Raw genomic sequence first — 25,397 nt, 5'->3', positions numbered from 1 at the left:
ATGACAGTGAACGGTAAACTCGTGCAAACAAGCCACTTACCAAATACTTTTTTTTAATGCAACAGCAATATGGTGCTTGTTGTCAGGATGACCGTTGTTTATTTGACCTTGTGCAGACGAAATGGGACTCGAGGCGTGCCTTTTTAAAAGCACTAGTCTGCTCCATATCTTCATGCAGCAGACTATAGAGTAATCAAAATGACAGCCTTTGTCACGTTTTTTTGGGTACTGTATAAATAAGCAAATTTAGTACGTTATCCCAGAAACTTTAGAATTAACGGTGCACACATATGAGCTCTCGAGTCATCACCTGCAGTAAAGACGCTACACATTCAGTAAATAAGACAACATTCTGTGGCTATGGAATGAAACGACACGTCGCCTTTTTTGATAATTCAGTCTCTCTCTATAACAAAATAAACGCTATTAGAGGGGACCCACCATAACATAGGGATCGAACATATGCTACTGCAGCTATACGCAGGTGGAAGCCAGATTCGCTAACCAATGAACCATCGCTCAGATTGCGATGGCTCTTTGGCAGTTTGACCTTGGCCATTTGTTTGCATTTCTACCATGCGCGGCGGATCTGGGGTGTGGTGGCGTCCTTTTTTTTTTTTATGCAACAGCTGGCAACGCGGTCACGCAGCACAACTCGCGCTGCTTAAAACTTTCAACTCGCAGTTGATGGTTCAGTCATTCGCAGCGCAGCTTTAAGCACAACTGTCATTTTCAGCATCCTTTTGCAAGGGCAGCTATTCGCGGTCTAAGATGTCCCTTAAAGAATTGTCGACGTAACCCGCTTTATTTTTATTGCGATAGCAATTATATTGATACGGAACAGCCGCGCGATCCTCATCTTGAAAGCGATCTGCGATGGGGACAAAGTGCATGCGCCGAGTGCCGGTAACTTCGTATGCGCTGTGCTTTCGACGTTTAGTTCACGTTGAAGCGAGACGAGAGACAGCGCGATGGTCATTTTTCCCGCGGCTGCTGGCGCGCTTCTCACTCCGCCGTTTTCACAGCGAGCTTCCGCACTCATCGAGCGAGATGTGTTCAGGTTTACCTGTGCGCGCGTGACACCGTGCTTGTCTGTTTAGTTAGTAAGCGAATGCTTACAACTTTATACGGCCAATTAAACTACTATCCTTGCTTCGTATAGCTCTCTACTAATTTACTATTGCAATCGATGCTTCGCCTTTCGAGCGAAACTGCGACTTTTTATTTCATAGCACTGCGCTGAGCCATGCATGCCCTTGCGCACTAAAGACGCGTCATTTAAATGCCGTCAATGATCTATATGACCCATTAAAAGCATTTTCACGAGCTCGCAACGAATTTACTCTCGAGCAAAAGGTCAAATTCGTGAAAGGTGGCCACAAACAGCCACTTTTCATGGAGTGATGAGCTGTTTAATAACTGTAGATAAACAAGAAAATTACATCGGTTACATCGGAGCCTGCTATAAAACACGCATACGAATATAACAGACACAGAAGCACACTAATTCTACAGAAAATTTTCACGCAAAAGCTTTTCCGGGAGTTGTCTAAGTATGCGTAAGCATTGTGCCACTTGCTTGATCTCCACGCAGCCCGGAGCCATTATCGTGCTTTTGTGCTTCAATGCATAAAACGACGTTCTGTCAAGAAAGTAAATGAAGCGCCAGAGCATTTCTCCGCAAAGGTCGGGAATGAATATCTCGAAACTGGTGTCATCCGGAGAATTCGTTCTAAGTGGATCCACCTTCCGAACTCCACGGCTACAATTTGTAAATTGCAATATAAGGTAATTAGTTAAAAACTGAATTAGTACATTTTCGTGAATTAGGCGATTATGCATTTCAGTTTTGTGTGCAAGTAATATCTGCCTCTTCGAGTAGACCAGCTTATGCACTAGAATTGTGCTATCTGCCATAGGCCACCTTTAAAAAATTGTTGAAGTGTTCGCTGAAACACCCTGTGGCTATATATATATATATATATATATATATATATATATATATATATTCGGCAAGGAAACAACAACGAACGCAAAACCCCGAGCAAGAGGCAAAGAAAGCTTGGCTGAGCCATCAAGAATAAGTTCATTGAAGGTAATGCAGAGACCAGACATATACCAAAACACATCGGATCCAGTGATATCTAGGCCTGTATTCGCAAAGCAGTTCATTCGTTGCAGCTATTCGTAAGAAGAGGTGCCGGCTAATCACTGCATCGATATCATTAGCGAAGACGGCCTGCTAATGGCAAAACAGCTCTCAAGAACACAAATCATTGTCATTTCGGCCTGATGTGAAAAAAAGTCGCAGTTTCGCCCGAAAGGCGAAGCGTCGATTGTGACAGCAAATTAGTAGATAAACTTTAATCGAAAGATAGTTTTGTCTTGCCCCAATGGGGCATCGCTAATGGTCGGGGCCCCTAGTCCAGGGCTCCGCTGGCTCTTGCCATCTTCTCTGCTCTCTGGATCAGCTTGAGCTGGTCGTCGAGGGCCGAGCTGGACAGCAGTGCCTCCCATTGCTCCCTCGTGGTGTTCGTGTCATGGTGTTCTATGTTGTGTAGCGTGCACTCCCACGTAATGTGGTAGAGAGCTATATGAAGCAAGGATAGTAATTTAATGGGCCGTATAAAGTTGTAAACATTCGCTTACTAACTAGATAGACAAGCACTGTGGCACGCGCGAAGAGGTAAACGTGAGCACATCTCGCTCGATTAGTGCGGAAGCTCGCTGTGAAAACTCCGGAGTGAGAAGCGCGCCAGCAGCCGCGCGTAAATTGACCTTCGCGCTGTCTCTCGTCTCGCTTCAACGTGAACTAAACGTCGAAAGCACAGCGCATACGAAGCTACCGGTGCATGCACTTTGTCCCCATCGCAGATCGCTTTGAAGATGAGGCCCGTGCGGGCGCACACTTCGCCTACATCGCAGATCGCTTTCAAGATACGGCGGCCGTGCAGCCGCGCTATGAGCAGCAGCCGATGGAGCAGAACGCACCCCCCTCTCCCTCTGCGTCGCCTCACCCCCATGCCGCGCGCGCTTCCGGCCTTCCTTTTATTGCGATAGCAATTATATGGACACTTCAACCGGATTTCTGCCGTCGCCGTCGTCGTCGCCGTCGTCGTCGCCGTCGCCGTCACCGTCGCCGTGAGGTTCCCTATAGATAAAATCTTCGCCGCGCGCCGTATGCCCGAGCGGAAGCGTGCGGGGACGTGCGCTATCACGGAGAGCGAACGCACTCAATCTCCCACGCACAAGCAAGGAAGCGGGAAGCCAGCGCCGGAGGGAGCGGAGGGGGGGGGGGGGGGGGCGCACTTCCTCTCTGCCAACAACCGCGCTCGTCGCTCGCTCGCACCGTCGCTTATCTCCACACGGCTCTGACCTTTATGCGCCGTGCATTCGCCGCTCAGTTTCCGTTGAAGCGATAGACCGCACGTACCTTCTCCCGTTGGTGCGGCGTATGCGCTTGCTGCCAGCGTTTTGACAGTCGTTGTCTGCAGTCATTCAGTGTGATCTATTCATGTTTGTTTGTGCGCGCTCACACCACGCTTGTTCAATCAGTTAGTAATAGTCGGGCCACATTTTCCAACGCACGCTACACATGCAATGCTGCCCGGGTCGGCAGTGCAGCGCTACAGGTGTGTCCCTTCGCACGCGCTGCCCACGGGAAGCGCTTCTCATCAACACCACCGTTTCACACGCGCCTTCTCGTGGTCATCGAGTCTCTCTTCATGTTGGTCTACTTACGCCGCAGCACACCTGCTTACTTAATCAGCTCATGTTTACTACAATTCATATTGCTACCAAAGCCGCTCACCTTACTTCGTATGACATTGCTGTGTTGCTATCGCATTCATTGCTTCGCCTTTAGGGCGAAACTGTGACATTTTTTTCCGTCGCGTGCGCTACATAGAGCCGCGATTGCCGGCTCACCCTCGTACGCTTTCACTCGCACACATAGCGTAAGGCACGCAGCGACGATTTTATTGCCGTTGGAATTTGTACGGATCCTCACGGCGACGGCGACGCCGACGCCAGAAATGCGCTTGGAATGTCCATATTTTGCTATCGCAATAAAAGTAGGATGTGGAATAACTTGCCAGTTAAAGTCTTATATCGCTCATTTGGACAATTTTGCTCTGTGAGGACCACACGCATTGTCTTGTTAAATAATGGCACCATGGCGCCGATTGAATGATTTCTGTTCAATGGTGGAGATAAATTACGGCGTTAAAAAAGGTGGGAATAAGATGCGCAGCATTTCAAGCTGGCCCATCTCCTATGTGGGGAGCAAGAATTCCCAATCGGTATTGGTACTCTAAAAGTACCCTATTGAGCAAACATGCATCCTGTATTCTTGGAAGCCCGCCGTGCTGCCTTCTGCTGTTGCTGATCCGGTGACCCATTTCGTCGTGGGCATACTTCACATACACATTGGTTCCCTGAAGAGCGTCGAATGGTAGCGTTAACACTTCCAAAATCTCCGGGCGACATCTGATTAAGCAGATTAGTGCATGTTATGATCATTTTTATTTTCTAAGAAAATCGTTATGATAGCGCATGCGGGATGACCCCTGTCAGCGTCGCACTCCGCGCTGTCACTCAAGTCCGTCCGTTGTGATGCAGGCGCAGCTCCTGGAGGCCGCTGTGGCGGAACGCACGAGCCAGGTCTGTCAGCTTCGCAGAGAACTTCTCATGTGTGAGCTGGCCTCCGCCGGCCGTGGCGCCATCAAGCCTTCCAGGTCACTACGAACCCTGCGCTCCGCCAGTGACGGAGTACTCGGTGCTGTTCGGAGCCTGCACGTAAGACCCTGGAGATGCATGCGCCTTCTCAAGTCTTGAGTTCTATGCTGTCATTTGTTCTTCTGGTTGATGGGTTGCCCAAACGTTTGAATGGCTTTGTTATTTCGTTTTTTGTTGCTTACAGTATACAGAAGGGTTGCTCCCTGAAAGCGCGGTGCCCATAATAAAAGCGTGCCCATAGTTACATATAAACTGTCGGCAAAGTCAGAAGTCACTTGAAGTAGTTAGACCTAGGTTCGCCCGAGTTGAAGTAAACGCCTCTGTCGACATGCTTCCACTGGGGCGCCGCAAATATGCCTTTTTAGCTTACCCCATGATTATAACATGAGCGGCCATATTTTGTACTGATTCTATTCATTTTTAATATTTTCTGTCTGTCACTCGTCACTGAGCGCGTTAAGTTAGCGCGCTCCGAACTCCAAAGAGCACGCTCGAGTGCGCTCGAGTGCGACGCCTTCGGAGCTTAACTTAACGGCGATTTTCGCCGACTGCTTTCGGGCGCACGAACGCGCCGTCTGGCGAATGTTATGTTGCTTCCGCGACCGCTATCGCATTGCGCGCGCTTTTTGAAGATGGCGCCGCCGATAAATACCCTCCTGCAGTTTTTGATAGACGATGAAGAGCTAGAAGAACTTGACGCGCGGCGACGGACGCAGCAGCAGCGGCTTATGTATGCGATGCAAGCTGTTCGATGCGTGCTGTATGCGATGCATTTCTGCTCCGCGGTATGCTGACTGATGACTCATTGCCGATCGCAAGAGGACAGAAAGCCTTATGATCCGAGGCATCCAGGATTATGTGATAAACCTTGCGCCCAGATATACTGACACACAATTCAAAGAGCAGTGCCCCAACATCTTCCATGATACCGTGAGGACCTGAAGAAGTCATACACATGAACGTAGCGACGAGAAGGCGCCAAACTGCGACAGTTCGGTTACGTACCTGAGCGTCTGGCAAGTAATCATCGGGCCGTCATTTTCGGTTCGTGATAAGCTCAAACCGCGCCAACACGCGAAGTTCCCGATCATGCCTTAGAGCAGACGCCCGGCTGCGCAGCAGCGGCAGGAACGAGTGCAAGGAGCACGGACTTGCATAAGTGGAAAGAGTCGGAAATACGTCATTTTTCCGGAAGTCGTAGCAGGCGCGCGCTCTCACGCACCGTCTCCAGGGTGGAGCGCGTAGAGTGCGCTCCGTAATCACACACCGGAAGTCGCTTTTTAGCCGTTAAGTTTAAAAGAGCGCGCTCTGCTGGCTAGAGCGCGCTCGAGCGCCTTAACTTAACGCGCCCACTGACTCGCACCAAGCCACACCCATGCTATCGGTGGGTCGAATATTTTTATGCGCATGCGTACATACCCCGTCTGCGAAATCGGCGAGATTAAGTCGGAGGCCGCCGAGCTGGTACAGTGAAGCGAGCGCCGGAGGAGGATGGTGCCGGAGGTGGAGAGGAGGAGCGCGTGCCGGTGAAGGTACGGAGGAGCGCGCGGCGGAGCAGAGAAGGAAGGAGGCGAAGCGTCGCAGAGGAGCGCGAGGGGGGTACCCGGCGGCGCGCTGCGTTCACATCCTCTAACCTCTTCTGGCAGTTGATATGGCCTCTGTGCGCGCTATGGATGTACTGGGTTCGTCTGGCGATCGAGAGGTCAAGCGCCGAGCGAGAAGGACGGAGCTGGAACGCAAGCGGCGGCAGGCCGAGCGCGAGGCGACCTACCCCGAAGTTGTCTGCGCTCACTTCTTACGATCCACACAGAGCGCGTAGCTCAACTTCTAAACAAAGCAGTGAAAAACAAAACCGAAAACGAAGTACGCTTTCCTAAGCTTTTTCGTCTTTTAAATGCGAAGCATCTTATGGTCGTGGCTATGACCCTCCCTCCCTCCCTCCATCCATCCATCCGCCGTGCGGCGTCCACACCGCTACTGCGCATGCGCATCCTCCTCCCCTCCTCTGCTCTCCTTGTCTCATCTCTCCTCCCTCCTCTCCTCTCTTTGTCTCATCTCCTTTCCTCTCGGCATTTCTCCTCTCCAACGCTCCTCTCCGGATTGCGCAACGAATGGCAACACCTGCGGCTCCGCGCGCGATAAGCGAAGGAGCTTAGGTTAGAGGCGCGACGGTAGGCGCCCCAGAGGCACCGGCAACAGTCACTAACGCCGCGCGCGTTCGGTGCGAACGCGGGCAAAACGCCGACGGCGTCGACAACAGTTCTTCGCGTTGCTGGTGCTGCTGCATGTCCAAGTTTATACAGCTGATAAAACTACCTTGAGTCGACCCCATGACTGCTTCGCATACTACTCAGGGTTCCCCTACGGGAAGATGGTGCAATTTTTTTCTATTATTGTGGGAAAGACATGGAAAACAGCGCGCGCGCGTATGTGTATGTGTATGTGTATGTATGTGCGTGCGTGCGTGCGTGCGTGCGTGCGTGCGTGTGTGCGTGTGTGCGTGTGTGGTGTGTGGTGTGTGTGTGTGTGTGTGTGTGTGTGTGTGTGTGTGTGTGTGTGTGTGTGTGTGTGTGTGTGTGTGTGTGTGTGTGTGTGTGTGTGTGTGTGTGTGTGTGTGTGTGTGTTACTGCGCGCGCTGCTCGATCATGTCTTAGTCCATTGCGTTTGGAGCACCGTGTACAAAAGGAAAACGCGCCTACAACACGACACCATCGAAAGGACGTCGCATCGTCGCTGCGTCAGTTTCAATGAAAACAGCAAATTAATGTCGCAAGTGTCTCAGCAGTCCACCAGCTCTGCGGACGCTCAGCCGACCGCATTCATGTGAGCTGCATAAAAGTGTTGTTATTAAAAAAGATACACACTGGAATCGCATATATATAGCGAGGAACAGGCGCGCGCCTAACACTTTATTACTCCCACTCTGCCAGTCTGACGAGGGCGTGAGCAAAAGCGGCCTCCGCATAAGCACCACGTCGCCGGCTGTGGAGCGAGGTCCTGGGCCGTCGGTGCAGCTCATGGAGACCGTGCACAAGCTACGCTCCGAACTGCTGCGTCTGTTCGCGTCTCATGGTAAGTTCACGAAAGTAGAAAGCGCGCGACGTGGTAACAGCCAACGCAGCACTCCTGACGGGGTCCTTAGGGCCTAACTAATTTCAAATTTGGTATTTAAAACAGAGTTATCTTAATGTACTGAGTAATCAAGTGCAATGAAACAGGGTTGCCAGTGCTGATTTCGTGATTAAGTTGTGACATATCTAGGCTTTAACGAAAACTGCACACCACACTTTGTGAATAGGCATAGGAAGGAAGGAAGGAAAATAAGAGGTGAATGGCAGAGAGGTTAACCAGGTTAAGTGTCCGGTTGGCTACTTTGCACAGGGGGATGAGGTAAGGGCAGAAAAGATTAGAAAACAAGAGGAGATTAAAAAGAAGAAAGAAAAAACAAAAAAAAACACATCAGTCCGCACAATTCTATAGTTTTTCACGAAGTCCTGTTTCTTTTAAAAAGCGTACTAGCGCTTTTAAAGCAGTTCGTTCCGACGTCGGCTGGGACCAGGGACCAAGAATTCTGGCTTCCGTAAGGGGACGGCTGTCTATCTTGTCGAGCGTGAATAGGCATAGCAGGTTAACTTCAGATATGCAGTGAAATACGAGACGACATACCCGATACCGACATAACGGGACAATCATAAATACATTAAAAGCTACTTGCGAAGTCTCATTAAACCATGTTGCCCTTAAAAAAAATGAAGAAACTTCGTTGCGCTCAGTACAGAGGTCTTTCGCCACCGCCGCCGAGAACGTCCTGTATTTGGAAGCAAGTGTCGCCACGCCAATGTGTAACAAACTTCAGAGACTTTATGTAAGAAAAGTAGCGGATGCGGGCGCAAATAGCGTGCTGTAAGTCCTCTGGAATGTCACATGCACATATATAGCGTGTTCGAGTTTCCAGGATGCCGTTTCGTGAAGTTAAACAGCTACGAGGAGTGTTCACTAAGTCCTTTCACTTTATAACCTACATTCAACTAAGCCTAAAGGTATTATCATTTAACCTTAATCACTATGCGAAGAGCACGTTCTTAAGTGTATAGATTTAGTGCTCGCCATGGGACTTACACATACGGAGTTCGAAGTTTACAGGGTGTGCTTCCGCGACAGTCTAACATCCCAAACTGCGCAGCAGGTTATGAGGGACGCTGTAGTGGAGGTCTCCGGATTAATTTTGTTCACTTTTAGTTCTTTAGTGTGCACTCAGGGCCATTTTCAACGAGGTATATCAGTAGCAGAATCTCTGTTCTCACTTTGGTGGTCAAGCATGTGCTCTGAGAGCTATCCGGAATTGTTTTTTATTTATTTATTTATTTATTTATTTATTTATTTATTTATTTATTTATTTATTTATTTATTTTATGCAGAACGCCCATTACCGCCTCATCATCTATCATTATGAACCAAGACATCGACCTTTGGTTGAAATTTCTGTCAAAGATTACCCAAGAGACGTCGTAAAGAAACCTATATATCTATTAATATTTAAAAACTAACCTCGTCAAATTAGCGTAGCTTGCACTGGAGGCGCAATGCTAAAGAGACAGCGGAGCTGATGGGCAACTAGCTAGTCCTGGCTTTTGGGCTAGGCTAAGCACTGCCAAGTTATCCCCAGCATTTTCCGGAATTTGTTAATTATTAATCGATTATCGATTAGCTATTGATTGGCAATCGATTGGCTATCGCAAGGTATTGGCAAAGTTTTTGGGCTAGCTGCTAAGTACTACCAAGTCATTCCCAGCATTTTCCGCAATTTATCGATTATTGATCAATTCTCGATTAGCTATTGATTGGCTATCGATTGGCTCTCGATGACTGACTAAGCTTAAGTAGTCGCAACCATGCTTAGCTAGACTTAGCCAGGCTCAGCTTCGCTACTTCACTGGGGTATGTGCCATTGCGCTTGCACCCTTTCTGCACAACCGCCAGGATCGGCCCACATTTTTTGTCGACGACGGAGGGACGAACGGCTGGCTTAAATAGCTCCGCTGTTAAAAACTAAATATTTTACCATATCAAGCCCCAAGTGGCGTCGCATAGAGATAGACAGGCGGTAGTCGCAGGCACAATGAAGGGTCAAGGGATAGCAGTCAGCGAGTTGGCACAATCCGCTGTATTCCCATGTTCTAATGCACTGCGGCGAAAAAATTAGGCGATGGTTGCGGCCGCTGCATTAGGCCTGGACAAAGGCACGCGCTGAACTTGGTGGTGGGCGGAGCGCACTGCTTCGTCGGCAGTTTCGTCGCCGATGATGCCGCAATAGCCCGGCCAGCCACTGAAATTAAGTTCGCAGACCATTTTCAACAGCGCGGTGGTAAGATTCTATTATTTCGTATACTAACTGTTTGTGAGTAGAGTGATGTAGGTTTGACTGTATAGTTTGGAGGGCTTCCATGGCATCACAAAAATGGCCCAGCGGTTAGGTCTGTTAGCTGCCCGTAAACTGTACGCTACGCGCTTTCTTCTTTCAGAAATTTATGTCTTAATAATTCTCGAAACTGTTTTTTTATTAAATTTGCTTATGTTTAATGCCATTAATTATCCTTATATATTCCTACAGCTGGCCTCTAACATGAATTGTAACTTCCCGTCTTCTTGTAAGCTGTGCCGTCGATGTAAACTTTTTTTATCGGCGTTACTGTACATCACCCTTTACGCAATGCCCCTCGAGGCCTGGAAGGTATGTTCCATAAGTTAAAGCGAGAAATGAATAATTTTATTTGAACAAAACGCAGCACGCGCTCTTTCCGAAACTGTAATATAACCATTGAATTTTTTTATTGAAGAGTGAAAAAAAAAAAAGGGGGGGGGAGGTAAATAGTAAACGATTTACCATAGTTAAGTGATCTCTCAATCTGCGCCTCACACTATCGTGCTGTGAGCACTGGAGAAGGAGTTGACAAGCATCCGCGTTCGCACCGCCGCTTTACAGAAACATGCCGCGTATATGTTGTGTACCAGCCGCAGGCGGTGTAAAAGCTTCAAAATGGATGTTCTCACGTCATCATCATCATCATCAGCCTGTATATATATATATATATATATATATGTCCACTGCAGGACGAAGGCCTCTCCCTGCGATCTCCAATTACCCCTGTCTTGCGCTAGCTGATTTCAACTTGCGCCTGCGAATTTCCTAACTTCATCACTCCACCTAGTTTTCTGCCGTCCTCGAATGCGCTTCCCTTCTCCATTCTGTACCCCTAATCCATCCCGGTTATCCATCCTACGCATTACATGGCCTGCCCAGCTCCACTTTTTCCGCTTAATGTCAACTAGAATATGATCCAAACCATTCTCTTCCTATCTGTTAACGTTAGTACTAAGATTTTTCGTTCCATCTTCTTTGTGCGGTCCCTAACTTGTTCTCGAGCTTCTTTGTTAACCTCCAAGTTTCTGCCCCATATGTTAGCACCGGTAGAATGCAATGATTGTATACTTTACTTTTCAACGACAGTGGTAAGCTCCCAGTCAGGATTTGGCAATGCCTGCCATATGCACTCATACCCAATTTTATTCTTCTGTAAATTTCTTTCTCATGACCAAGGTCCCCTGTGAGTAATTGACCTAGATAAACGTACTCCTTTACAGACTCTAGAGGCTGACTGGCGTTCCTGAATTCTTGTTCTCTTGCCAGGCTATTGAACATTATCTTTGTCTTCTGCATATTAATCTTCAACCCCACTCTGACACTTTCTCGGTTAAAGTCCTCAATCATTTGCTGTAATTCGTCCCCATTGTTGCTGAATAGGACAATGTCAGTCTGCAAGCCGAAGGTTGCTCAGATATTCGCCGTTGATTCTCACTCCTAAGCCTTCCCAGACTAAGAGCTTGAATACTTCTAAGCATGCAGTGTATTGGAGTATTGTGTATTGGATAGATTGTGTCTTCTTGCCTGACCCCTTTCATGATAGGTAACTTTCTACTTTTCTTGTGGAGGACCAAGGTTGCTGTGCAATCCTTGTAGATATTTGCCAATATATTCACGATGCCTCTTGTACTCCTTGATTTCGCAGTGCCTCTATGACTGCTGGTATCTCTACTGAATCATAAGCTTTTTCATAATCTATGAAAGCCATATACAGAGGTTTGATTGTACTCTGCAGATTTCTCTATTACCTGATTGATGGCATGGATATGATCCATCGTAGAAGACCCATTCCTGAAGCCAGCCTGTTCTCTTGGTTGGCTGAAGTCAACTGTTGCCCTGATTCTATTCGATATGATCTTGGTGAATATTTTATACAATACTGAAAGCAAGCTTATGGGTCCATAATTCTTCAATTCTTTAACGTCTCCCTTCTTACGGATGAGTATAATTTTGGCGTTCTTCCAGCTTTCTGGTACACTTGAAGTCGTGAGGTATTGCGTATAAAGGACCGCAAGCTTTTCAATCATGATGTATCCCCCATATTTGATTAAATCGACTGTTATTTCATCTTCTCCGGCAGCTTTTCCCCTGGTCATGTCTTTCAAGGCCCTTCTAACTTCATCGCTAGTTATAGAAGGGGCTTCTGTATCCTGTTCATCACTACTTCGAATGAAAGTAGCTTGGCTGCTCTGGGTACTGTATAGGTCAGTATAGAATTCTTCCGTTGCTTTTACTATGTCATCGAAATTGCTGATGATATTACCCTGCTTATCTTTCAGTGCATACATTTTGCCTTGTCCTATGCCTAGTTTTCTTCTCACTGATTTCATGCTGCGTCCATATTTTACTGCTTCCTCAATCTTTCCCATGTTATAATTTCGGATATCCCTTACTTTCTTCTTGTGGATCAGTTTCGACAATTCAGCGAATTCTATCTGACCCCTGGAGTTTGACATTTTCATGTTTTGCTGTTTATTAGTAGGTCCTTTGTTACTTGGGTGATCTTACCTACTGGTTGCCTTGGTGCCTTACCTCCCACTTCAATTGCTGCTTCTGAGATCAACCTAGTTACGGTTTCATTCATTACCTCTATGCTGTCTTTATCTTCCTGTTCTAAAGCTGCATATTTGTTTGTGAGCACCAGCCTGAATTGTTCTGCTTTTACCCTTACTGCGTCTAGGTTGGCCTGTTTCTTCATGACGAACTTTATTCTTTCTCTCTTCGAATTGAGATAAGTCCTAGACCTCACTAACATATGGTCACTGCACTTTGCCCTACCTAACACTTCTACATCCTGCACTATGCTGGGGTCGGCAAAGAGCATGAAATCTATTTCATTCCTTGTTTTTCCATAAGGGCTTTTCCAGGTTCACTTCCTGTTGCTGCGCTTCCTGAAGGAGGTATTCATTATTCGGAGTCTATTCCTTTCCGCGAATTCTATACCAACATCTCTCCTCTAGTGTTCCTAGAAGCGATGCCGTAGTTTCCAATTGCTTGCTCGCCAGCCTGCTTTTTTCCCACTTTTGCATTGAAGTCGCCCATGACTACAGTATACTGAGTTTGCACATTTATCATTGCTAATTGAACATCTTCATAAAACTGTTTTATTTCTTCATCATCGTGACTGGAGGTTGGGGCGTAGGCTTGTACAACCTTCATCATATACCTCCTATTCACCTTTATTACGACTGCTACCCTCTCATTAATGCTGCAGAATTCATCAACGTTGCCCACTCCATTGAAGACTGGAATTCATTACCTTGGTCTATACGCTCATGGCCATCCCGAAGTTTTGTATCCGCCATCCAAGATGTATGGCCTTAGCGCATCATCCTTATCGCTGCATGGTATTTTGCTATAGCGCTTATTGCGCTGCAGTATGTGCAAATAAATAAATAAATAAATAAATAAATAAATAAATAAATAAATAAATAAATAAATAAATAAATAAATAAATAAATAAATAAATAAATAAATAACCGCCTGCAAAACTACCAGCACACATATATTATTTGTGGCCGTCTCAGCAGGCCTTAGATAGGCATTCTTTGTCTCTAAAGAAAGTACTTGAACCTTATGGCGGATAGCTGAGCTAGTTGGAATTTTTACATTTGATGCATTTGGTAGCACTTAAGGGGAAAGAGGAAATACTAAGAGAAGAAATGACATCAGAAAAGGAAGGACGCTCTTTTTCAACTGAAGACCAGCGTCTCCGAGAAGACAACAGACAAGGCACCAACATCTCCTAAATATCATGTATTAATATAAAAGAAAAGACAGGGAGGACGCTGGTCTTGAGTAAAAGAACAGTGTCCTACCTGTCCTGTTGCACTATTCTTTCTTAGTATTTCCTGTTTATCTTTAAGGGCTCGAAATGTATCAAATACATGAACCTTGGTCGTTTCACACTAAACGGAGACGAGCTATTTTAGTCTTACCTGGTCTTTAAGTTCACAGTGGCCTTACAGTGCCTTCTAAAGTGTGCGGTGTTTTCCTTTTGTGTCTCTGTGCGAACGTGCTTGGTAAGCCAATAAGACTGGTTCGCGTAAATGACGTTTCAAGCTCTTGCATGCCAACTTTTTGAGCATGTGTGCAGGACACTTGTGGTGTTCCCAGATTGTGCCCATGCAGGTTGTTTACTTGCATCTTGTACGTCTGCTCAACAGGGCACTGATAACAGAGTATTTAATCCTACTTAGTGAAGAAAGTTAAACAACGCAACGCGCGTTGACAGCTGTCGTCTCATGTTGTTGTTTTTTTCGGCAGTATAGACAGCTCTAACCTTTGGATGCGCATTTATTCTTCGCATTTATTCTTGGGCGCGGTGCCCAAGCTATTCATTCTGTGCACGCGAACTTTTTTTTTTTTCATTTAATCTCCTTCACAATTTACACTTAATTCCGAGCTCCTTTCGTTTTGTTTTTCCCTAACACTTCTTGCTTTCTTTTCTGTTATGCGTGATGTGCGGGCGAAGTTTAAAGTACGTGGGTTAATTTCGGGCCTCGGCGGAAATTACTTATAATAAGCATTCGAAAACGTTATACTCGTACAAACGCCATTCGCATTATTTCATGGTGTCCTAGGCAAACCACACGCACCAGCGAGTTGATATTTAAAGAGAAAATGCTACATCAGGGGTGATGTTAGGGCAAAGTTTAAAGTGTATGAGTTAATTAGGGTTCTGTAAATAATATGTGAATGAAGTATGGTAAAAAAAAAAGCTAATACTGGAAACGGAGGGCGCCGCTTGTCTCTAAATCTTTCTGGCCTTCTTCCATGCTGTCGAGTGTGAACCTAGGAGATCCATAGTTTTTCTTCTTGAGCAAGACACCATGTGCACAGTGCATTTCTCGTAAGGAGCGCCTAACTTTAAAAAAATCGTATGCGAACGGGACCAACGGCATAGTGTTCCTAGTCGTCGTGACCTATACACAAGATATTTCTGATGTGAGCTGTAGAGTGAGCTAGTTTGTTAAAAATTTGGTGGCAATTTAAAAATCACTTTTACATTTTAAGATGTGTTCGAAGTTAAGCGTTTTCGGATATAGCCAATGTAGTTGTTTTCATGAGGTCATCTTTTATGGTGTGCCCGTCGTGGTGGCTCAGTGGTTATAGCATTGGGCTGCTGAGCCCGCGGGCTGAGCAGGCTCAGCATTTCCGGCCGCGACGGCCGCATTTCGATCGGTGAAAATGCAAAAACACTAGTGTATTTAGCTTGACCTGTACGTTAAAGAACCGCAGCTGGTAAAAATAATCCGGAACCCTCCATTATGGCGTCCCTCTTAACCCACTGTGCACTTTAAGCATGCAGAACCCCGCAGGTTAATTTCATTCAGTTTTCCGAATCCTCCTCTTCCGAGCTCTGAAGAAAGCCCGAAAAGTATTTAAAGAAGTGACGTCACAGCGCGCTAGCGTGTCTCGATTGCAGAGCTCTCAATCGTGCCCTTTTTCGCTGGCCATGTACGCTGCATAAATGGATGCAAGTACATGTATGCAGTTCTTGTTCAAAAGACAAGCTTTACTTTGCAGGAAGCAACTCGGCACTAGGCGAGGATCTCACTGAAGAGGCTGCTCCACGGGGCTCGTCTGTGAATCAGGTACGATGCAAGCCAGAGGGCTGCTTGCCAAATTTGTCCTTGGTGAGACCGCAATGAACTGAATGAAGTGAACTCCACCTTAATGGAATGTGGAAAGGTTAACCGAGCAATAGGTTTGGCCCGCTACTGATTTAATATATGACAACAGATCAAATGACGAGAGAAAAGAAAATTCATCGGCGATTTAGAGGTAAATGCGAGAGAAATGCGTTATGCCACCTCTTTGAGGTCCGGGATCCGTGAGTCAAACTTTGTTCACCGGGTTAACTTCCCTGCCTTTCCCACCCTGTTTAACTCTCTCTCTCTCTCTCTCTCTCTCTCTCACTACATTGCAACGTGTTGTTCAGGAGCTCACTGTACACGCGTATACTATTAATACCCTATTTTTTATGTCCACTGCAGGACGAAGGCCTCTCCCTGCGATCTCCAATTACCTCTACATTGCGCTAGCGTATTCCAACTTGCGCCTGCAAATTTCCTAATTTCATCACCCCACCTTCTGCCGTGCTCGACTGCGCTTCTCTTCCCCTGGCACCCATCCTGTAACTATACTGGTCTACCGGTTATCCATCCTACGCATTACATGGCCCGCCCAGCTCCATTTTTTTCTCTTAATGTCAACTAGAATATCGGCTATCCTCGTTTGTTCTCTGATCCACACCGCTCTCTTCCTGTCTCTTAACGTTAGGCCTAACATATTTCGTTCCATCGTCTTTTGCGAGTTACTTAACTTGTTCTCGAGCTTCTTTGTTAACATCCATGTTCCTGCCCCATATGTTCTATACAGGGTGTCCCAACTATCATGCACCAAGATTAAAAATATACAAATGCCACGTAGCTGTACAGAACCAAGCTAGTGTTGTTTGCCATCGCTTGGAGATACTCAGATTATTTTCGCATTCTGCCTAATTACATAATTAGTCTTAATAATAAGTTTCTCAAATATAATTAGATCAAAAGTTTCAATGGGAAATGTTAGAGCAACATGAAAAACTCCCTATACAGCCTTCTGTTGCTCAATAAGGGTTACATAAAAGTGTTTTTCCGAGCGTGAAAGAAGCCCGCCAATACACGCAAAACTTCCGCGCGATTGGCCGCTTGAGGCACTTTGCATGCATTCACGGACTTCTTCCACGGTCGGGAAAACACTTTTATGTAACCCTTATTGATAAACAGAAAGCTGTATAGGGATTTTTTCATGTTGCTCTACAATTTTCTCATTGACACTTTTCATATAATTATAATATTTGAGAAGTTTATTAAATAATTAGGACTAATTATGTAATGAAGTGGAATGCAAAAAATAATCTGAGTATCTGTAAGCGATGGCAAACAACATTATCTTGGTTCTGTCCAGCTACGTGGCATTTGCATATCTTTAAATCTCGGTGTATGATAGTTGAGACACTCTGTATATATAGCTCCCCCATCCGCTATCTACCAGTACGGCGTGACCGGCTTCTGACGTTTCACGTGCATGCACTTTTTTCCACTTTGACACCCTAATAGTCAACCTTCCAATTCTTGGTTGCTGGTAACGCATTAAAATAAACGCACACAAACGCGGAAAAAGCAGAAGTGAGCACCATGACATGAACAAAGTGGAAAGTGGTTATTTATGACACCGTAGATAAACAAAATGTTATCCCTCTCTGACCCTTTGGCTGCACCAGGATGGACAACATTTTGTTTATCAACGGTGTCATAAAAAGTTTTACTGATACACGCGACATCATCCAAATTCGGTCTTGTTCAGGACGTCACGATAATGTGGACATTGACAGGTCCAGCACTTTAAACACCAACTTAACTATACAGTTTCGTATGTTTCCCAGTATCCGTATTCGCTAAGTGTCATGCTTGTAAGTCCGAGAAACGTGAAGTTGAGTTTCTACAACTTCAAAAATATGCGTTAATGCTTCTTTAAACATTAGAATAACCTGGGTCTGAGATCTAAAAGCTGTTGGTTAGAACTATTTGTCATTGGTCTGTTTCGTTCCCAATTATGTTCGCTTTGACGATTCACCATGGTCTGTTTTTGAACCGCCTTAGCGTACGAACTGCTTTGCAAATACGGGCCTCTATTTCATGCGTATTTATGGCGTGGGGCATTAGAATGATAGCTACAAGCAGATTTAGGCTTGCAAAAGGTGTCAGTGATTCTTCCGCCTCGGCATTTATATTTTTTGCGAACTGTATTGTGACTTTATCATGTTACCATGAGCGCAACGGGAGGCAAACTAAAACGCTGCAATTGTAGAATCCACGTGCCTATCGCACTCTAGCAATACCTCCCCTGCGTTGCTCACTGTGGTTTATGAAGACTGAGCTAGGGGTTCAGACGTAAAAGCAGCACTGTTCAAGACGTGAATGCGCCTCTCCACGTGTTTTCAGATGCCAGACACAGCCGACCTGAGCCGTCGCCCGAATGGTTTTCGAGAGAATGCTCGCCACTCGCTGGCCTCGTCGTCAGAGAGCCCGTCACACAGGTCGGCTCCTGAGGCGCTGGCCTCAGGCCACGACGGCAGCGAGAGTTCCAGTATCAACGACAGCGAGCACGTGGCCCTGGGCCTGAGGCTGCCGCGCAGCTGCTGGGCACGAGCGCGGGACACGCTGTCCACATCGTCGGACAGCTCGTGCTTGGAGGACGACTCCTTCACGCGGATGGCGCTGAGCAGTGGCGGAGCCAGGCGACTGGGCGAGTCGCGGGACTGGCGCCGCCTCGAGAGAGATCACGAGCTCGGTCGTCGCGTGAGCTGCTGTGGTGACTACGAGGATGACGTGTTCAACGATCCCTCGTCGACCTCTAGCCTCGAGGTGCGCTTTGGCGCTTCTCGGAGCTACGCCGAATGTAGTCGTACTGCACACAGAAACTAACATCTCAGCCACAACGTTCCTTCATAGCCTAGCTGCATAGTTTACACGAAGACTCTAAGATGTAAACGTAGCTGTGATTGATACAATCTATTTGTTCAGCCCAAGTGTTTCAACAAACAGCAACACTCTTCGTAACACTTAACGGAAGCCTCCCAAAGCGCAGGTGCACCGCGGCCTGGACCTAACAGACACATCGTATGTTTCTCATGTACCCTTACTGTCGAACAGCTTTATTTACCACCGGTAATAGCCGAGTAACTGCGTTGCCTGCCATCATAAGAATCATTCATATTCACTCGAAGCGAGCAGTTGTAGTTGTAAGTCGAGCTCACACAGCTCGATCTAACTGCTGATTTACGTGACCTTTTTGCGCGTTCAGAGGTCTCGTAGCGTTGGGGAGAGAAAATAGAGCGTATTAATGGACCTTCCAATTCTTGGTTGCTGGTCACAGACACACGGCCAGACGGGGATGCATGCACGTCATGAACCCTTTTGCCGTATTCACGTAAACGCAATAAGGAGGCTATACTACGGCTGCTCTGCAGTTACTGTTTACGTATGTAATTGGTTGTGTTCAGGCGTGTTGTACAAGCCAGACATGCCTCGCCAAAATTAGACACTTAGCCACCAATATTTTGATGCGATTAGCATTCTTAGCCTACTTCCTCCATTTTGGAGTGCTGCTGCTGTCTGCTCTCTAACCCCTGAAGCGACGCTCTCGCTCGCGAATGAAAAGAAGGAAGTTTTATGTCCAACGGTTAGTTTCGAATCCGGTTCCCACAGCACTGCATCCCTATGCTCTACCATTAGGCCATGGACGCACGCCAACAAATCCCAAATAACAACCTTACTAGCTTCAATTGTGCAAGCCAGCGCTTCGAGACGCTTGGCACGTGAGTCGCGTCGCATGGCAACAAATTACTGATAAAAGTGTGAACGCGCGCTCTTCCAGCTGACAATGAAGATTAAAGTTTTACGCACGGAAAAGTTTATCCAATGGCACCGTAGTTTCAATTGAAGTCAGATACGCTGAACACCAATTCTACAGTGCCAGCGGGGCAAAACTGGCTGCGGTTGGGAGGGCACATTTAGTAAAGCTTTTTTTTTTTTTTTTTGTGGCGTCCAAGAAACTGAAGCAATGGAAATCTCAATAACCACTACAGATTGCTATTAAAGGTGTCTTCAGAAATATGGTGTGTCGCTACATGGTTTGAATGCTAATCGCATTAGCGTCGACAGTCATCGTGAGATGCGTCCTGCCGGAATTATGTCCAGCTATACATCCATACACACGCAGTGCTGTAACACTGGTTAACACTCACACTCGTCGCTAGCGAGTGACAATCCACCGCAAGTGATAGGCTATTCATAATATTATCACAGTACTAACGAAAACACAGCTTTCTTTTCTGCAATCCAGCAGTGACGTTTCTGAGAAAGGCAGCACGCTTTTTGGTCTCTGTATTTGTACTTATCATACCCTCACAATAAATTCAATTATACCCTGTTCACTATACAAGGTGTACAAGCATGTATACTGTGCATCTCACCACTTATTCTCTTTAAGCCGGGAAGGTAAACAAATGAAATGGGATGGTAGACTCTTGGGTTTGTTGGTGTTGCATATTGCGCTGAGCGAAAACATTTGTGCGAAAAGTAAGAGAGGCAAAGCCGACAGGACAGACGCTCACTAGCAACCGAGGATTTATTGAAATCTTCCTGAGGCGCAACAGAGGCACACATGCTCTGGGGAGCACGCACATGCGCTTAAGACAGGCCGGGCAATGGGAAAATACGAAAGGTAAAAAACAGCGCCTACATCATATCAGCAATTATCTTTTCTTAGTTAATGCGTAAGAACCGAGGTGTCATCTGACACCTCGGTTCATATAATGAACCTCGGTTTCATATAATGAAAGACACAACCATGAAAATATTTTCCCTTCACCTGTTAAGATAACGTAGTTCTTTATCTGTCAAGTGCACTGAAGGCACACTGATGCACGAGTGAAAAAAGTTGTTAATCTAGCCAGTCCAAAACTTCACACAGCAGCCTACCCTTGCTCCTGCTGATTACCAAAGTTTGCAAGCTGGTCAGATTAACACTTTTTTCACTCGTGCGTCAGCGTACATTCAGTGCGCTTGACAGACAAAAAAAAACTACGTTATCTTAACAGATGAAGGGAAAATATTTTAATGATTGTGTCTTTATGTCTAGCTGTCAGATGTCACCATGGGTCTTACGCATTAACTGCCAAAATATAATCGGTGACATGACGTGAACGCTGTATTTTTTCTGTTCTTTTACCTTTCGTATTTGTATACTGCCTGGCTTGTCCGAAGCGCATGTGTGTGCTCCCAATTGCAAGCATGCCTCTGTGGCGCATTAGGAAGGTTTCAATGAATCATCGGTTGCTAGTGACTGATTGCTAAATGCGCAAACTTGGAAAACAGGATACCACACAAGAAGGGACACACGGAAAGATCGAGCGCTAGTGAGCGTCTGTCCTGTCTGCCTTGCCTCTCTTCTTTTTCTCAAAAGTTTTTCCGCTCAGCACCTTGTTCAAAACCAATAGACTTAAGAAATGCCGTCCAAAAATGTGAATGTGCATTGAATCCGGCACTCTATACGGTTACTTGCTGGAAGCAACATAGTCGGGACTCTCCAACACTCCCTAAAACGTTTAAATTGACATTACGGTCAATAAGTCATTAGTTTTAAAACATGCTTCATTACATTCCATATTAAGCACTTATGCGCAGTGCAAAATATTGAGCACTGTATCCGATGAACAACTCCAACAAACTAAACCACCTGAAAAGATTTAAGTCGTTTAGTTTGTACACAGCCCGTACACCTGTCAAAAAACGTTTTTGTTGATGTTTTTGTTGTTGTTGTTGTTTGTTTCTTTTTTTTTTTTGGGGGGGGGGGGGGAGGGGAAGAGCATGGGATTGTATGTTTGACTCTGGAAAACTATTTTTCCGAAGTCAAACGTACAATTAAACACAAATTACAATTACTTTTTATCTGTTGGCAATTTTTCGTTTACTATTTCGATAACCGTGTAACGGTGTAACCATTACGCTCCTATTCAAATAACGGCACATGGTAGCGCCAATTCATCGCAGAAAGGGTGAGAAGATATTTACAAGTGTACTTCGTTCAGGAGGGACAACTAATAAAAACCCGTTCGTAGAACCCTAACAGCACTTACGCATCTATAGCCGTGAATATCACTGTCTGCTTTACAGAAACTATTACCCGCCGTGGTTGCTTAGCGGCTATGGTGTTGCGCTTCGAAGCACGAGGTAACGGGATCAAATTTCGATGAGGGCGAAATGCAAAAACACCCGTGTGCCATGCATTAGGTGCACGTTAAAGATCCCCAAGTGGTTAACGTTAACCCACAGCCTCCCAATATGGCGTACCTCATAATCAGATCGTGGTTTTGGTATGTAAAACCCCAGAATTTTTTTCAACTATTGCGCATGCGTTTTAGTGCCGCGTCCTAATAATCGCTTTTTTTTTCTATCTGCAGGTCGCGTACACGCTCGCTTGGAAGAGCCGTGATCGTCGTGACCAGATTGCTGCACAAAGAGACAAGCCTAACAGCACAGATGTACCAGCCCGCCTCAGTCAGGACCTAAGACTTGCGTTCCCACTACAAAAAGCACGTTCGGATTCGCCCACAAGCTGCAACGCAAGAAATGAAACGGCTGAACTTTGCGGAACGGAAGGACGTCTTAGCAACAGTCCACACCGCATTTCATTCAGTCTGAGTGATCATGATCATGCAAAGACAGACCGAGGTGCACTGTCTGACGTAACAGAAAGGGACTACGAATCTACGTGTAAGTCGAAAGCAGCGAGGCGTGTTAGAAAAGAACGTTCATTGACGGATCATGAGCATGACCAATCAGACTTGTGGATTTCCCAGGAACCTTGTCACTCTGAAGCCCAAAGAAGCCACAAGTCCTCAGAAAGCACATCTTCAAGTCTACAGAGCCCGTCACGGGATGCTTACCACAAGGAATCGCTAACGTTAAGCAGGCATGGACAAAGTTCTTATTACATTCCACTTACATCGATGATGGTTCCTGTGGCGCTGCCAGATAGCGCAAAAGCGCTTGCTTCATCGAAACAAGGAGTCACTGCATTTTCCTTTTGCAGCCGAAAGTCCACCCTCCCCCTGTCACGACTTAGCAGTTGGTAACGTAGATGCGCTTTTAGAACAGAACCAAAAACTGGAATTTTCCCATGAAGACCCGACTGACGCAGCATCGGAAGTTCAGACAAGAGCCTACAGAGAAAAGTTTTCTTTCACTTAGACTACGTCGTCCAAAGAAAAAAGACTATTCGGCCATTGGGCAACTCTGCCGACAGACCTTGCCCCTCTCTATTAGTGATGAAACTGAATCTCCTCCGGCAACACCGAACTCAGAGTTAGAGAGGTCTGCGTCGCCAGTTACGGCAAGGTCGCGTTCATTCAGTAGAACGAAATGGCTGCCTCTTTTCGTAACGAAATCATAAATTTAGCACCTAACCCAGGACCATTAGTACCGGTGGCGCGTATGCCGCATTTCTTGGGTCCCTTGAGTGCCTCTGCGAAATTTACGGACTCGAATGCCGTACGCTCCAAGCGCCGTCCCTGGAGCAATGCTGCTGGACAACGGCATTTCGGGCTAGATGCCGCATTGTTTACCTGATCGAAAGGAATACGCGTAACACAGGATATATTTAAAGCTACACAATGTTTTGTGAAAAATCACGCTTACCCCCACCATAAAAAAAGAAGAAAACGTGTGAATCTCTTCTTTTTGCATTGCTTCGTTCCTGTACACATTTTTTTTTCCTCATTGCACATAGTCGCTCGTTACGCCGAGAGTAAAGGTGCATGTAATATAAAGATCTGGCGTGGTGTGAATTTCTATAGCGCAAAATATTCCTTAGCGAATATGTGCGACTATCGTTGCTTCAGAGGTAAGCAGTATAATAGCTGCTGCAGACAACTTGACCGTACAACTTGACTAACGTCTTTTGGAACTTCGCAGAAGCGTCACATACGTACGAATCTTTCACTGACTCCGTCACGATCACAGAGTGCCACTGCTGCAGCTCGCCTGTGCTGCATTTGTTAGAGACAATGAAGAGACTTAAAGGGACACTAAAGCAAAACAATAAATCAACTGAGACTGATAAAGTATTCTTCGAAAACTCTGCTGTCATTAATTACACTGCAATAGGTCAATTATTAGAAGACAAAATGAAGCTCAGAGTTATCTTTTTTTAATTTCGCGCGGGAAGCCCAACGTCAGCACTTAAGTGTGACGTCACGACTTATAAAGTAATTTTTTGTGTCTGGGCCACGTTGGCTCAATAAAAAATCGCGAAACTTGCCATATTCAATATTGGGCTCATTTAGAACCCAATGTAGTCAATCTTTACCACTAAAGAATTAACTGAGGCCTAGGAGACGCTGTCAAAATCTACGACGTCACGGTGAGCTGGTGCGGGTACTTCAAGGTGGCGTCGCCACTCGCCTCTGTGTTTTTCGTTTCTTTCTGGCTTGCCAAGCGGCTTCTCGGTTTAAGAGTGGTGTTTTGGGTATTGTGGAAGGGTAAGCTACTGATACAGAAGAAATAATTGTTCCCTTTAGTGACCCTTTAATTGACGCCCTTTTCCATTCCGAAAGTGTATGGAGGGGAAAACAACGCAATACTACATGAATATTGGTTTTTCAATTCGCCAGGGGACGTCGGTGAAAAAAGACAGAAAAAATGCATAGAAAGGCAGGGATTAACCAGAGGTAGTTCCGGTTGGCTACCCTGCACGAGGGGAAGGAGTAGGGCGATAAAAAGAGAGGGGGAGGGGAGAAAGAGAGACAAGCACAAACCGCGTACACTATAGAGCGGTAGGGGCCGGCGTTCTTAACGTCTACCGTGAAGGCCCGTAGACCGCAGCAACTATAGTGTGCTAGATTAGGCTAGTACACTATAGCAGGAACCTTAGTAGCGCGAGTAAGGCCTTCGGCGCGGATGTTCTTTCGGAGCATTGACCCTAAAGCTTTTAATTCCGTTAGTGGACGTTTGTCCAATCGGTCCAGCGCTCTGCACAGCATTTGTCTCTCCGCACAAAAGCGCGGACAGACACAGATAATGTGTTCGAGCGTCTCATCGCTGCTGCACATGTCACCCGTGGTGCTGTTGGCCATTCCAATACGGAAGGCATATGAGTTAATTCGTAAATGCAACACCTAGCCACAGACCGTACAGCATGGTCTGTTCACGTCGTGGTAATCCGGGCGGGAGATGCATCCGTACATCCGGAGTCAACAAACGCAAACGAGACATGGTGAAAGTGTTCGAGTCCACAGGGGCAAATTATTATTATTATTATTATTATTATTATTATTATTATTATTATTATTATTATTATTATTATTATTATTATTATTATTATTATTATTATTATTATTATTATTATTATTATTTGGTTTGTACACATATAACACAAGGACAAGAAGGAAATAGGGAGGGTGCAAGCTGACAACTGCCACCGAGAGGGGCACAACACCTGCCTTCTCTTTCAGGAGGAGGGAATAGAGGAAATGAAAATATGAGGAAAGAGAAAATTAAGAAATGATGGAGACACAGACAGAACAAAACAAATACAAATAATGTCTATAAACGGGAGGCCAAGTCAGTGTCCTTCAGAAAAGTTAGCAGGGCTCGATGGGTCTGGTCACGTCGGGAAGCGCACCTCC

At 46.0% G+C, this 25,397-nt stretch overlaps 1 protein-coding gene across 2 annotated transcripts in view; it reads left to right on the top strand.

Moving 5' to 3' along the window:
- The window catches only part of LOC119435315 (uncharacterized), an 80,876-nt gene extending 57,860 nt beyond the window's left edge, over positions 1 to 23,016 (top strand). For both annotated transcript variants that reach the window (XM_037702229.2, XM_037702218.2), the window contains 5 exons: positions 4,621 to 4,797; positions 7,668 to 7,809; positions 15,689 to 15,756; positions 18,151 to 18,573; positions 22,173 to 23,016. In XM_037702229.2, coding sequence (XP_037558157.1) covers positions 4,621 to 4,797; positions 7,668 to 7,809; positions 15,689 to 15,756; positions 18,151 to 18,573; positions 22,173 to 22,847 — 1,485 coding nt within the window. In that variant the 3' untranslated portion in view covers positions 22,848 to 23,016. The remainder of the gene's footprint in view (positions 1 to 4,620; positions 4,798 to 7,667; positions 7,810 to 15,688; positions 15,757 to 18,150; positions 18,574 to 22,172) is intronic.
- The last annotated feature ends 2,381 nt before the right edge of the window (positions 23,017 to 25,397 follow it).

The sequence above is a fragment of the Dermacentor silvarum genome, chromosome 1 (assembly GCF_013339745.2).
Source record: "Dermacentor silvarum isolate Dsil-2018 chromosome 1, BIME_Dsil_1.4, whole genome shotgun sequence".
NCBI lineage: Eukaryota > Metazoa > Arthropoda > Arachnida > Ixodida > Ixodidae > Dermacentor > Dermacentor silvarum.
The sequence above is the reverse complement of the archived record's forward strand: the minus strand, read 5'-3'. Positions and strand labels throughout refer to the sequence as shown.